The sequence below is a fragment of the Lolium rigidum genome, chromosome 5, assembly GCF_022539505.1.
Source record: "Lolium rigidum isolate FL_2022 chromosome 5, APGP_CSIRO_Lrig_0.1, whole genome shotgun sequence".
Classification (NCBI taxonomy): Eukaryota; Viridiplantae; Streptophyta; class Magnoliopsida; order Poales; family Poaceae; genus Lolium; species Lolium rigidum.
The window spans coordinates 143,217,116-143,232,462 of record NC_061512.1 but is presented as its reverse complement, the minus strand read 5'-3'; the positions used below and the strand labels follow the sequence as shown (position 1 = coordinate 143,232,462).

Sequence of the window (15,347 nt, the reverse complement as noted above, 5' to 3'; positions counted from 1 at the left end):
GATCCTCCTCCATGTCCAATCACATCAACAAAACTTCACCACAAGCACCACTGCCTTTGGATCTGCTGCTACACCACCCCACGCTTGCCCCTTAGGGAAGCCACAACAGGATCACCATCATTGTCGCCCTGGTTATCGCCGGTGTTGCCACCACCACCTTGGATGGCTATATCGGGAGGGTTTACATGATATGGTTAGAGAGTTTGGAATAGACCGGTTTCAGGTAGTTCGCCCATATTGAGGTGTAATAAAAAGATGTGTGCTATGCGCAAACACCTCTCTGGATGGGCTGCCCATGTTGTCGGTATTCTTAAAAAAGAAAAGACTCGTTTATTATCTATTATAGATGATTTAGAGGCTTTGGCGGAGTTACGACCTCTGTCTCCGCATGAGATTGAATTAAAAAGACAATCGAATGCGAAGATAGTTGATCTTCTTCGCGAGAAGGAACTTAAATGGTATCAGCGATCAAAAGCTCAGTTTATCTTGGAAGGAGATTCAAATATGCATATTTCCATGGCATTGCCAACGGCAGACATAGGAAAAAAATGTATACATTCTCTTCTACAGAATGAAGGGCTCTTACTTGGAGGAAGAGGTTCAGAAAGCTATTTTCCAAAAGGAACGTAATAAAGCACCGGGTCCGGATGGTTTCCCTACTGAGTTTTATCAAATTTTTGGGAGACTATCAAGTTAGACTTTCTAGATATGTTCAGTTTTCTTCATGCTGGACAGCTAGAATTATTTCGTCTAAATTTTGGTGAAGTAATCTTGTTTTCTAAAGTTAATGAGGCAAAAAAGATTCAGAAGTTTTGACCTATCTGCTTATTAAATGTAAGTTTCAAGATTTTCACGAAAGTGGCCACTATTAGACTAAATACGGTGGCAGATCGTGTAGTTCAGCCATCGCAAACCTCTTTCATGCAAGGAAGAAATATCCTTGATGGAGTGGAGTTCTTGCATGAAGCGAAACATGAAATGCATACTAAGAAGTTAAATGGGGTTATTTTAAAGTTATACTTTGAAAAGGCCTATGATAAGGTCATATGGTCTTTTTTGCAACAGACTCTTAGGATGAAAGGTTTTTCTTCTGAGTGGCACGCTTTGATTAATGATTTTTTATGTGGAGGAAGCGTGGCCATCAGGGTAAATGATGACACTGGACACTACTTCTAGACACGGAAAGGCTTGCGCCAAGGCGATCCACTATTGCCAATGTTATTTAACATTATGGCGGATATGCTAGCTATTTTGATCAAACATGCAAAGTCTGATGGTCAGATTGAAGGAATGATCCCACATCTTGTTGATGGTGGTTTATCAATTCTTCAACACGCCGATGATACGATTCTTTTTATGGACCATGATCTTGAAAAAGGTCGCAACCTAAAATTGATTTTGGCGGCCTTCGAGCAACTTTCGGGTCTAAAGATTAATTTTATAAAAGTGAATTGGTCTGTTTCGGTGATGCCCAAGATGATGCAACTCTCTACGCGGAGTTCTTTGGTTGTGGGCAAGGCCAATTTCCTATTTGTTATTTGGGGATTCCGATTCATTATCAGAGACTTACAAATGCTGAATGGAAAATAGTTCAGGAATGACTTAAAAACGTCTTACTAGTTGGAAGGGTAAATTGTTGTCTCTTGGAGGAAGATTGGTACTCATTAATTCGATACTGACAAATATGGTATTGTATATGATATCTTTCTTTCTTTTGCCAAAAGGAGTCTTGCACAAACTCGATTATTATCGATCCAGATTCTTTTGGCAAGGGGACAATGAGAAAAATAAATATCGAATGGTTAAATGGTGCATAGTTTGTAGACCCAAAGACCAAGGTGGGCTTGAAGTTCATGATCTTGAGGTCAAGAACTTAGCTTCTAGGTAAATGGTTGTTTAAGCTTCTTACTGAGGACGGGGTTTGCCAAACTATTCTGAGACGAAAGTATATCGGCTCGAAAGCGTTATCCCAAGTGGTCTGGAAACCAGGGGACTCGCATTTCTAGGCTGGGCTAATGGCATCGAAGAAATTCTTCTTTCCCATGGCATTTTTTCCATTAATGATGGAACGCAGATATGGTTTTGGGAGGATATTTGGTTAGGCAACGTCCCCCTATGTGAACAGTATCCTTCTTTGTATAGTATTGTTCGTCGCAAAAGTGATACCATTGCTACAATAATGACTACCCCACCTCTCGATGTGACGTTCAGACGGGATTTGATGGGTCCAAGGTTAGTTGCATGGAACTCCTTACTAGTCCGTTTGGAGGATATCCAACTATCAAATGCACCTGATGAATTTCGGTGGAATCTACATGCCAATGGCGCTTTCAGTGGATTCCCTTTAAAAATCAATCCTTCAATCAGATATACCAGTAGATAACAAGAAAATTTGGAATATGAAAATACTGTTAAAAAACAAAAAAATTGGATGGTATCTTCGTCGTGGGGTTATACTCACTAAAGACAACCTTGTTAAGAGGAACTGGCATGGAAGTACTTGGTGTGTTTTCTGTCATCAAGATGAGACTATTAAACACTTGTTCTTCCTGTGTCGGTTGCTAGATCTATCTGGTTGATCATCCAAGTAGCCTCCAGCCTTTATCCTCCGACTAGTGTTGCCAATGTTTTTGGCAATTGGCTTCATGGTATCGATTTAAGGTTTAGAAGACTTATTAGGATGGGTGCGCTTGCACTTATCTGGGCGCTATGGCTATGTAGAAATGATAAAATCTTTAAAGACAAAAATTGCTCTATCTTGCAGGTTATCTACAGATGTACGGGTATTCTCCGTTTGTGGTCGCCTCTTCAGCGGGTGGAGAATCGCGACCTCTTTACTGTACACGATTGGAGGCTACGGCGAGGGATACTTTTTCCCTACATGGGTGGCCACATAACCTGTGGATTGGAGCTCCACCTGTTTCATAGGCGTTTTACATTTTCTCGTTTCGGTATGTATTCCGCCCTTTTCCTTTTTTTGGATACCTTAAGACTTATAAACGGCTGTGTGCATCCTGGTTATGCAGAGGCAGGGTGTAGTTTCTTATTTAAGTAATAAAAGCGCCCATTATCGAAAAAAACAGCCGGGAGCTGCTGTGTTCTTTCTTAGGGCCTCTTACAGACCAGTTTCAGCTTATGTACCATCAAGATCACTTGGGCTAATGGGTCACATGGGCTAGAATATGTAGACAAACTGCTAGATAGGATGCAACCCATATACTGTCCAACACAAATGCTATGTTTAAACTGACTTATATTGCATATAAATTTGTATTGCTGCTGGTGAACAACGCAAATTCTTTTATCATCATCTATATAAAATCTACACCTTAGGGGCTTCCCCTAAGTTCAAGTGGTAAAAAAAAAAGACATATAATGGACGACAGAAATCATATGTGCATTTACTTAGACCTTTGGTGTAATGTAGAGTTAGTATTACCAATTACCTGGAAATACCTTATGACCTCACACGAAAGGTGTCCAAGTGGCCCAGCATAGATCAACTCTCCACCCCTTTTCATCAGCATTAACTACATATATATTGTAAGCTAATCAGTGAACTTCACTTTTATATGAAATTGTTTTGGTTAGGGAGTTTATGGTAAATAGTGCACAGTAAATTACATGGAACTTGCTGATTTCTGTTGACTGGATGAAACTAGCTGAATTTCCCACACAAGTGAACAGTTATACATTATAGAATATGCACATGCATAGTTAAAGGTAGAGCTTCATTTGTTATAGAACTTTGATACCTCTAAATAAACAGTGTATGTAGGTGCTCTTATATAAGTTTAATTAATCATCACTGCTATCGTTTAAACCCTACCAAGATAAGCGTAGTAGATATTTTTCGCTTTTCTCCATTTTATCTTGGAATATCTACCCCATGAATGAACATATCACCTTTTTTTAATATTGCGTCAACAATACAACAGAGATCTCGCGTCACTCCTTGACATAAGTCAGCGATTTCACTGTTAGCAAACTCTGAACTGGACTTAGTTTTGGATCATTTAAGCAGCCAGTTAATAAGGTAGATAACTATCAGTTCCGGTAGATAAGGTATTGCTAGTTCTATTTTTGGTTGCATGCAATTTATTCCATCTGATAATTAATATTAGGATCTGGCTAATCCCAATTATTTTTGGTCCTAACATTGGTTACCAGGCTAGCAAATTCAGGCTGCAGTTGTAGCACTTGGTTACTTCATGTATGATCTGATCGAAACTAACTTTTGATATCTTAAATTATCATAATAAACTTAAATCTTGGTACGTAGAGAAAGAATTTTGGAGAAGTCTATATATGTAAAGTAGTTACCTCATCAAATGCCTCAAATATCTCGATACTTGGTTGGTGAATGGTGCACACAACTGTTCGACCTGTGTCTGCAACGTTCTTCACTGCACGCATAACAATAGCAGCTGCCCTCGCATCCAATCCTGATGTTGGCTCATCCATGAATATAATTGAAGGGTTAGACACGAGCTCAACTGCAATAGTGAGGCGTTTCCGTTGCTCTGTTGATAGACCATTTACACCTGGTACTCCAACCAAAGAATCCCTAATTTCGTCCAGCTCAATTGTTTCAAGAACTTCATTGACAAATTCCTGCAAGGAAAATAAATACAGTGAGCTAATACTTTCATCTCAACTGTTTCAAGCACCTACGATACAAGTATACAAACCCTGTATGCTATGTTTTTGTTCTTTTCATACAGATTTGCATTATATTCGTTACAGCAAAATATGCTCACATTTCTTGTTTTTGAATCAATTTCTGGTGGAAGGCGCAACCAGGCTGAATATGCTACTGACTCTCCAACTGTGATTTGGGGGGAATGAACATCTGTCTGTTCACAGTAGCCTGATATCCTAGCAAAAGTTTCTTGGATTTTGGGATAACCTCCTATTCTTATATCCCCTTCAATAACACCGCCTGTTTTCCTTCCAGCAAGAACATCAAGGAGTGTTGTTTTTCCAGCTCCAGTAACCCCCATGAGTGCCGAGAGAACCCCTGGCTGGAATGCTCCTGTGATATTGTGGAGTAGTTGTAGTTTCCTTTCCATGTAACCATGCTCCCTCATTTCCTGCAAGGAGGCAATAATTACTTGTTAGTATTACTGATCATCCCTTGGTATGGTGCTAAACTATCATGTGACGTGTGCATAGATTCTCAAGCTACATAAGAATTACCGCGGGGGTGTCTACATAGTAACTGACATCCTGGAACGAAATTATAAGAGGTGTGAAAGGCAATACCATCCTCCCTGCACGAAGATATATTACTGATTAGTCAAATCTTAATCATATTCCATTGACAGTACGAGTTGTGTTCTGCATTGTGTAGAATTCGACTAACCAGTCCTATTAGGTGTCAACGCAGTTTCTGCTTGTAACTTAGGCATCCCATTTTTCGTATCCTTGGAGATATCTTGGCCTCTTCCATCCAATGTGTTAGGCTTATTGCGAGAGATTATAGCTCGAGAAGTTCCTGGAGCTGAGAGGCTCATACGAGGTTAGAACAGATGGCAGGTCTAGCACGTTCTTCTGAACCGAACTATTTCTCTGATGTTATTTTTTCTCCAGCATATGCTCGATTGATATTACAAGTAGTTAAGCTGTTTAACTTAATGAAATTTCAGCCACGCGCACTTACGGTTTTTAATAGTCAAGCCAATAGCAAAGCCCACATTGAATAATAAAATAAACCCAATCATTGCTCCAACTGAGATCCAGTAGAAGTAGCTGGAGAAGTCTAGCCCTCGATCCATTAGTATCCTCCTTCCAAGTGTTACACCAGATACCGTGCTCTACCAACATAGAAATTTTAGTATCATTTGAGTGTGCAACAGTTATACAATTAATTCAGACTTGGTATTTCACAATGTACCTCCAACCATCTTGATGCCAAAAACTCATTTCCAGTTAAGCCTATCTCAGCATATGACAATGGAGAGAGCCAAAATCCCCATTTGAGCCAATTAGGAAGAAAGGCTGTAATTATAAGGCACTGAAAACGTTAGTGATGCTTGTTTCATAGTTGAGTACAACATACATTTGCATGAAATTGGGACTCATCTTTTGCTAGCAATAAGAAGTTTATGAGAATAAGGAAATTTCTTACGGCGAGGAATTAAGAAACCTCCAAACGAAAGCAAGACTAGAAATGCCAGTGTACCACCGACTGAACCAGCCACCATCGTTTGACCGTACGAGGCAACACATCGAAACATTGATAATGATGCAGTGTGGATAAGGAAGAGGACTAGAAGCTGACAGAAAAATCTGAACACAAGAATTGTGCATGTTAACACAAAGTATTGCATCTGAAAATCTAGGTTTTGTGGATTTTGTCTAAAAGAGAAGTAAATATAGTGTTAGACAAGGGAAATTTTTGTTTGAATACCAGATCACCACAAAACTGAGTATAGGCAGTGTCTTGTTTTAGTACTGTTATTTTGCAGGGATATATATTTTTTCACTCTGGTGATTATACTCTAAATAACTTTCAATGATAACAGAAATGTTGCTGTAGTTGAGCTGGTGCTTCCTCCCGCTAGCTAGTTAATTTGTAAAATATAATTGTTGTTACCTGGATGCTTCCGGAGTATAACCAATCAAGTAGTAGGATATTGATGTCCAAACCACTGACTCAACTAAAGAAACTGGAATCTTCAGAATAAAAGATGGTATTGCATAAGCCCATGCAGGATAGAAGTAGTAATCTCTTTGTTTGTAGAAGACTGGGAGTCTGTTAAGTGCCATGGCCAGCTCAGGGAAACCATTCACCATCAGCAGCACGAGCGCATAGAAGAGCGAACCCATATAATAGTTAGCATGAACTCGGTCAACACCCATACGCGTGCGCAGAAATACTGTTCCAGTAATAACACCAAGTAGTCCAAGCTGCAGTGAAAAGATTTAGTATGCTAATTTACAGTGGCCACGTTGAAAAAAATGCAACATCACATAGCTGTAAATTGAATCATTTTTTATAATGAAAACTGTAATAACTTGAACCAAAAACTCTACAGCTGTGGTGCTTTAGTAGAGGTAATGGTATAAGCACAAAATCATGGAAATCCTCAAATTACGAACGAACTGAATGTAGATTAAAATACTGAGTTGCTGCCATGCTGGACAAGTTCCCAGTACACTTCGATATGATCCTAGAGTTCTGTTATTACTATGCAGATAATAGTACTGCAAAATGGCTACAAGTCCATGTACAGTGTGTTAAGCACATCCAGTCCCTAATGCCTACAATATTTCACATTTAAACACACCTAAAGTTTATATACTACATCAATATTTCCCTTAACTGAATGACATTAGTGTGGCAGTTCACTTTAAAGTTGAAAGTGGCTCAAATGTAGATGTAAATATAGCATATGACGCAACTTTAAGGATCTCAATTTTTTGGTGTTAAATCTTTATTCAACCTCCATAACAACACAACCTAATACAGACACACTGCTTCTAATTTTTTCTCTATCTTCGACGAATACCGAGTATAATGCCTGTAATTTGAACATAGTACATACGGACTAGAACTCAGCTTACGCTCATGAACATAGCTTGTGACATGAGGTATAGAACTGCAAACTAGACAAAATATATGCATGCATCAACCGCATTGTCACCAAACGACGGCTTCTACTGGTTACCTGAATAGTTTTTGATATATAGAGGAAGGAATTCCTTTTCATAAGAAGGAGCTCCCGTGCAAAACATGCCTTGAGGAGATCCCACTTGGATAATGAGTAGATACTGAAAGACAGGGCATTCTTGTGTCCTTTCGATTCGTCACACGGCATTGAAAGCTCCTCAGCAAGATTCTGACCGCTTTGGGATGCTTTGAACTTATCACAGAATTGCTCAACTGTAAAAAACTTATATTTCTCTTCGGAGCTCCAGTATTGATGTTGATCTTTTTTTGATAGTACCTATATATACACAGGGTTTGAAGACTGGAGCACTTTATGATGGTAAGCAAGAGTGCTAATAAACAAGACAGATTAAGGTTATCATAATCTATAGCGATTTACATCATATGAACTATTTTATTGAATATACATCAAAGTTATAGGTGTAACTCCTTTGCACAAATGTTGAAACTCAAAACATATCTCTAGAAGAAAACTGTGATTTGTTTTTTTTCGATGAAGGGAATATATTAATATCAAAACGATACCAATTCCACCCAGCCTCTGCAACAATGCACCACCCTAATGGCACTACGGATGCACACAGCCAAAAAAAGGAAAAGAAAACTAAGAAACAAAACTCCCGCTACAGTATCTCGGGCCTAACAACAGCAATACATCCACCGCCAAGACAACACCTGAAATACAGACTCTCCAAAAACGACACCTCCAAGAAGGAAACAGTGCTCTAACACCGTCGTCGCCCGATCAACGATCTTAGGTTTTCACCCTGAAGATAGTCCCCGCTCTCAAAACAATGCCTCTAACAAGGTCATTGCCAGGCACAACCAGTTAAGGCCAGACCTTGGGTTTTCACCCTGAAAGGTAGGACTCTGAACTTGAACTTCACTTGTGTTGTCGCCCCCACTTTCATACCGCTGCTGTGAAGCCCGGAACACCAAGCAAATCCCTCAACAGCGCGAAGACTTGAACCTCCCTTAGCTAGTCCTCCCCTCCGGCCTTCATGAACTTCTCTTCTTCCGACTTTCATCATGGATCCATAGTCACTTGATGTCAACACAGAAAAAGAGCTTCGCGCGCTCCCTCCAGAACCAATCGGTCGAATAAAAGCATGGGTGCGCACGATCGAATACCAACGATCCAGCAAACTCCAGGCAAAAAGCACGGTTACATTCGCCGGTGGAGCCTTCCAGAACTCAACACTCCGGCCAGATCACGAGTCCAGGCCTCCGGTAGGTCTTCCTCTTCACGCAAGAGAGACCCTAGGACCACCGCCTTTATGCAGGTCGGACCCCCACGTCGGCGACCATCCCGGGCTGGCCACTCCAACCCTCCACCGGCGACACCGTCGCCGGCTTCCATGCTCCTCCATCTCGCCGCCGGAACGCGGTGATAGATCAATAGATCCACCACCACCAACCGCAGGCCGACCCTCACCGGCGAAGAGAGGGCCACCTCCACCGTTGTACCCAAGGCTGCTGCCCCGGGCGACCTCGTGTCGCGGGTGAAACCCGAGATCGCCTCCACTCACCGACAAGAGGCGGAGGGAAATTGGCGCAGGCCATGGGCCTGGCCGCCGCGCACCACCAGCCCCTGCCGGAGTGCTGCGGAGAGCCGACGGGAGGAGGGAGACCGCAGCGCAGGCCGCCGCCACCCATCCCATCCGCGTCGGCCGTTCCACCAGGGGAGAGCCGACGGGAGAAGCGGGCGCAGCGCAAGCCGCCGCCGCCCATCCCATCCGCGCTCGGTCCACCATGCGTCGGGGATGGGAGATCCGGCCGCCGTCCACCACGCAGCGACGTGAAGGGCCCCCGCCGCCGCCATGCCCCGTGGGTCTTTGCCCCGGTGACGCTACCAGCAGCGGTGGCGGCGGTTAGGTCTGGGTGGGTGGGGTGCGGGAGGATGGGGTGCGGGAGGTGCACAAGCCAACTGTGATTTGTACTGCTCTATAAACATAACATATCCAGTTGAGTTCCTACATATTCACCAAATAATATGCACATCGCAAACAAGATTTCAACATACAAGATTAGCATTCTGCCTGACTGCCTGACTGCCCGACGGAAAGATCTGACTCGATTTCACAAGAACTATGGAGGCTCAAGTTTGAACTTCTGGTGGGGCATGTATGAATGTTTAGGTGAAGTACTGGTGCCATGCGTATTAGATTTGTTTGTCAAGCATCATGCACTAGGCAATGCAACCAAAAGTCCAAACTGATGGAAAGGGCTAGTGCAATTCACTTATACACTTCAACACCCCCCGCTCATGTTTGATGGGAGAAGAGAAAGTCAATAGGTGAATAGAGAAGTCTCAGCGGTATGGCTCAAGAGGCCTATACATGGACACAAGGGGGGGGGGGGAACAACAATTTTAGGATAAATTGCGAAAGCTAGGACTCAAACTATACCATATCGCCAATGCAACCAAAAGCTCCAACTGATGGAAAGGACTAGTGCAATCCACTTATACACTTCAACATTGTTATATCCTTAATCTTGTGTAATAAGTATCATGGATTTTAGACAACATGATAACAGCACCATGCCTTGCTTGAACTCCTACATGCTATTGGTGTTTATTTTGACACAAGCAATTCCGGAATCAGACTGTAAAACTTAGTATTTTATTAAAATACCTCTTGAAGAAAGTCAGCGCATCCTTTTCTTTCAGGGCACTTAAATCCACATGATTCAAAGAAACTCATAATGTAATTCTTAGAGCCATGATATACGATTTGTCCTTCAGCCATCAAGATAATATCATCAAAAAGGTCGTAAGTCTCTGGTGCTGGTTGAAGAAGTGAGACCAGTATGGTAGACTCTGATATATGAGCTAGCTGTTGGAGGCAAGTAACAATTTGGAAGGTGGTAGAACTGTCCAGCCCAGTTGATATTTCATCCATGAAGAGAGCTTTTGAGGGTCCTACTATCATCTCTCCTATTGTAAGACATTTTTTACAAGTGAAGAAGTAAGCATCCAGCGTCGAATTTATTTATTTATATTATATGCCGAAATCGAGCTTGGAATTACATACACTGGATATACATTTTATTAGTTATATTCTAAAAAATGGTGGAGAAAATCATACAAAGTTGATTTATCCATTAAGGTAGGCTGGGTGCTTTCATCACAATGAAAATTTGTGGTTTTTACCTTCCTCTGCTGTAGTGTTGTCAGCTTGGTCATGACAAGGTTTTCATTTAGTTCATGTAATAAGTATGTACTGGAAACATCAACGGAATAATGAAAACTTGCAATATTCAGTTAAGTAATTCTAATTGATGAGCTGAACAGTCATTTACAAAAGTATTCGTTGCAAGATTATAATTGAGATAATATAAAGCAAATCCTTAAAATTATACACATATTGTAAATTCACCTGTGGTTAGCCTTTTCTTCTCACCACCTGAAATACCTCTTCTCATGGCATCTCCCACCAGTACATCAGCGCATATGTCAAGTCCCATGATCTGTGACGCAAGAAAGGGATTTACACACAGTATTTTTTTGTGTGCTAGATCCAGAGAATTCTTCTTTCAAAAGTGATTACCTTCATAATGTAGTCTGTCTGCATGCTTCTTCCCAAACCTTCCACAGATATTGCCTATAAAAAAGTGTATACTAAGTGTGACTGTTGCAGCTGAAATGAATTGGACTGTACACATGTTGCATTGTTTCGTTCTGTCGGCAAACTGGATGGTTTTTCCAGTTCAGTTTCAATCTGTGCACATTCAGAAATATTAGAATATCATATAAAAAGGTTAGTATTTACCTTCATGTACGTATCTATGTCAGGGTCAGGGGAGATCCCGGCCTCCTTCTCCCTCCTAATAACTTCCTTCATGATTTCTATTTTGTACATAAATTTGGAACACTTGGTTTAGTGGAGATGTTTCCCTGAAACTTGCTTTCAAAAAAGAAGAAAAGTGTATTCCTGAAACCAAGGTCCTTATGGCTTTGGGCTCCCAGGAAAATAAATGAAGTTAGTTACCTGCTCTGCTGCCGACGCCCTGGAATCTTGCAGAGAAGTCGAGCGTCTCCCGGACAGTCATCTCAGGGACATGAAGATCATACTGACCAATGTACGCTGCCGTCTTCTCGGGAACAAAATCTTGCAGCTTGACACCATTGTATTCAATTTCTCCTGTTACCTGTGCAATATAAATGTGAGCAAATGAAGTAGTACTGAAATCCAAGGTATTTTCTCTGTTTTGGTGTGCAGAAGATGGGGGCGGGGATACCTTGAGATTTCTATTGAGCTTCCCTGCAAGTGCTAGCAAGAGGGAGGTTTTGCCGCAGCCTGGGGGTCCAAGGAGTAGGGTCATCCTGCATGTACATACAGGTTGATACTACTTGCATACTGACGATGGCAGATGCTGACGATGGTACATGGATAAACCAGCAGGAGACATCTTTGAGGATGCACGTGGAGGGTTACCTGGAGGGTTTGAGGATGCCGGTGACATCTTTGAGGATTTGGATCCTTTCTTGGTTACGTTTGAAGCCGAGCATGGTGGTGAGCAGCTGCAGATAAGTAGCATTTGAGCGAACAGGTGGCAAGTGGCAGTAAAGAGGAGAAGAGTGGGCTGGATCAAGGAATTACGGAGAGGGTGGAGACGGCGGAGTTGAGGAGCGTGGGGAGCGGCTTGCCGTCGACGACCTGGCACTCGGCCTCGACGCGCACGTTCCGCCACCGCACCTCCACGGTGGGCTGGCGCACGCCCACGCTGTCCATCCGGCGGCGCTGGTGCCGGAGCAGGCGGAGGTTGTCCTTGTGGATGTCGGCGATGAGGGCGTGCACCAGCTCCCGCCGCTCCGCCGCGCCCAGGCTCCGCACGTCCACCGGCTCGAGCCGACGAGCGCCGCCGTCGGCCGCATTGGCCTTGGCGGCATGGAGAGGCAGCGAGGTGTGGAGCCTGTCCATGGTTGGCAGCCGCTCGATGGCCGCCCATTTGAGCTCGACTTCCTCGTCGTGGTGCTGCTCTCTCAGCGAGAGGGACAAGGACAGCCTGGACAGAGAGGAGGTGGAGGAGAGCGCCTCCCTCAGCGACGACGACGACAGTTGCAGCCTGCTCGCGGCTGACGCCGCCTCCTTCTTCTCCGACTCATGATCTACTATCTCTTCTTGCTCTGCCTCGCCCATCTCCACCACCTTGCTGCTCATCATTCACCTGATCACGGGACGAGTCTATTGTAGCTTCATTTCCTCGCCTCCTCCCATTGACGTATACCCACACTAATACTAGTTGATGAATCGATTCTAATTTTCCTCGACTAGCTTGATAATTTATAGCGCCGTTGACTCATAGTTAGCTTGTAACATACGAATATGCTTCTTCACGAGCCAAATGCAGCGCTAACTAGCTAGCTAGCACATGACTGACAATAGTTATATCTGTCTGGTCGACACTAAAGCCAAGACTCACTTTGCCCCCAAACAAATTAATTAATCTAAGCAACGATGACATTGACTTGTCGCGTTTCGCGTGTCGTCTCGTGCACTGGGTTTCATTTCTCAGCCCTGTCACATGCACCGTGGGTCCGTGGCCGGCCGGCCACCCGCGAATAGGCATCCCCAGTTATTCATAATTGGACAATTGACTTAGGATTGAAAATGAAAGGGAAACTTTCCAAAGAAAAAGGAAATGTATGACCAAATACGAAAAAGGAAACAACATATGGAGAAAAAAAAACCGGAAATGGCAAAATCATAAAAGGAAACGGAAAAGAAAACGAGGGAGCCCTTTCCGACGGAAAGGGAAACGGCAGAGGAAATTCCGGAAAAATAAATACGGAAAGTTTCCGGAAATATAACCTAGAGAGGCTCATGCATTTAGTAGGCCTACATTTACACATGAAACTGGGCTTAGCCACGTATCAAGTCCACTAATTACTCTAACCGTAATCACTTTGTATGATTGCGTATGCATGCAGCTGTTAAACTATGTGTATTAATTTATGTTGAATTGCCGCTTGTCGAAGTTAAGTGATATATCTTGTCTTATTGTCTTTTTATTTATGTGTGTCTTTCGGTCTACTAATCAAGGTATTATGCCGCATTGTGTTGTGGCAAATATTCGTTTTCGTAATGTATCCTCTACATATCCGTTCTGTATTCATATCCGATGATTTCCGTTTTCATATTTGTTTCCGGGGTTTCCGATTCCATTTTCGACAAGATAGAAGGAAACAAAAACGATAAACCATGTTTCCGTCCGTTTTCGTTTCATTTTCAACCCTAAATTGACTGTATAGGAGGACTTGACTCTATTTTAATTATCGTAGCGAGGGTCCGAAAATAGGTCTACATCCCAGCCGGCGGCCCGTGATCCGTCTGTCCGCATGATGCAAACTCCGCATGATGCGAACTGCAAACGTCGGCCCAAATTCGCGTGGTGAATGCGAGGTCTACGCGCTACGCATGACCGTTCCATCTTACCTCGAGCCTGCCTAGTAAAGACCCCGTCGTCCACTTCGTCTTATGCGTTGCGTCGCAGTACTGCGACCTCTTTTCCGTGTTCTGCACACCAAATTAATGACGTGCAGCGATTCAGGTTCCATACGCCTAGCTGTGGTGACCCTGCATACCACTGCATGTTGTAGTATGCCAGTCGTTGATATAACATTCACGAAGTACCATTTCGCAAATATTACATCCCTCAGAGTAGTACAACAGAACATAGCAGGGTCCATAACTCATTCACTTATTATTACAAGCATCAAACATATATTGTCTTGGAGCTCCTCTTGGGTCCTAAGAGGAATACTCCTGGGTTCGAGGTGAACCCAACTTAATTTACAATATAGGAGTCTCAATAAACTATACATTTATTGCATCGAGCAGCTAAATACTAAGAGTTCGGGCTGCTCGGTTACTACTACTCTTGGATGTCTCTAGGCTTGATCTCCTCCGGAAGCCCCCCGGATCCGTAGACTATGATATAGTCTACGCCTTCAACACCTCCTGAGAGGTCAGGTTCTTCATAGCCGATGATCTCGGCCTCTTCATTGTTGTCGTAGTCCTCCTCCAGACGATTCAGACAATCTAAGCATGGGATTTAAGAGTGGCATGAGTACGAGCGTACTCAACAAGTTCATTATAGATAAGAGGTGTTTAATGCACTAGCTACGATATTAGACCGGAAAGTCTAATATCAATGCAAGTTTTGATAAACATTTCTTCAAGAGATTGCTTTTATTTCAAAGAGCTATGTCCGTCGGCCTTCACCGGTTTACTAGAACTTCATGGAGCTCCTTTCCGGCCGTGTTCGCAGTTCCTCAATCCCGGAACAGGGAGTGACGAGTCACGATTCTTTACACTCTGCAGAGGTGTGTTGCTTTACCCATAAGAGATCTTAACCTTGGTGCCAACCGGGCAGCTTTCCCGTCCACACTTCCTTCGGTGTGAGGCCCGGTATAAGGTCTAGCCAATCATGTTCCTCCGCTGCCTCGCACACCCACCCTTTGTTGCATACCCCGACCACCGGGTCCTCGTCGGTCCTCTTACACCAATTAAGGATGGACCCCGACCACGACAACGGTTTGGGACTCGTTAACCAAACTCCTTCGCCGGTGAGCTGCAACCCATCATAGACCACTTACCGTGGGGAATTAGAATGGGATCCCCACCCCACCGCTTGCCCAACCTGGGTCAAGTGTCTACGGTAAGCG

The 15,347-nt window shown here is 43.2% G+C and overlaps 1 protein-coding gene across 1 annotated transcript in view; it reads right to left on the bottom strand.

The window, feature by feature from the left end:
* Positions 1 to 12,840, bottom strand: part of LOC124656500 (ABC transporter G family member 41-like) — a 22,389-nt gene extending 9,549 nt beyond the window's left edge. Inside the window, exons 1-18 of the mRNA XM_047195230.1 lie at positions 12,269 to 12,840; positions 12,115 to 12,177; positions 11,918 to 12,002; positions 11,668 to 11,827; positions 11,449 to 11,525; positions 11,227 to 11,280; positions 11,056 to 11,146; positions 10,312 to 10,613; positions 7,674 to 7,952; positions 6,599 to 6,912; positions 6,131 to 6,291; positions 5,897 to 6,000; positions 5,663 to 5,816; positions 5,366 to 5,497; positions 5,266 to 5,273; positions 4,761 to 5,093; positions 4,324 to 4,614; positions 3,447 to 3,530 (exon numbers count right to left, since the gene is read on the bottom strand). Of these exons, the coding sequence (XP_047051186.1) occupies positions 3,447 to 3,530; positions 4,324 to 4,614; positions 4,761 to 5,093; positions 5,266 to 5,273; positions 5,366 to 5,497; positions 5,663 to 5,816; positions 5,897 to 6,000; positions 6,131 to 6,291; positions 6,599 to 6,912; positions 7,674 to 7,952; positions 10,312 to 10,613; positions 11,056 to 11,146; positions 11,227 to 11,280; positions 11,449 to 11,525; positions 11,668 to 11,827; positions 11,918 to 12,002; positions 12,115 to 12,177; positions 12,269 to 12,840 (3,264 nt within the window). The remainder of the gene's footprint in view (positions 1 to 3,446; positions 3,531 to 4,323; positions 4,615 to 4,760; positions 5,094 to 5,265; positions 5,274 to 5,365; positions 5,498 to 5,662; positions 5,817 to 5,896; positions 6,001 to 6,130; positions 6,292 to 6,598; positions 6,913 to 7,673; positions 7,953 to 10,311; positions 10,614 to 11,055; positions 11,147 to 11,226; positions 11,281 to 11,448; positions 11,526 to 11,667; positions 11,828 to 11,917; positions 12,003 to 12,114; positions 12,178 to 12,268) is intronic.
* Between the last annotated feature and the right edge of the window lie 2,507 nt (positions 12,841 to 15,347).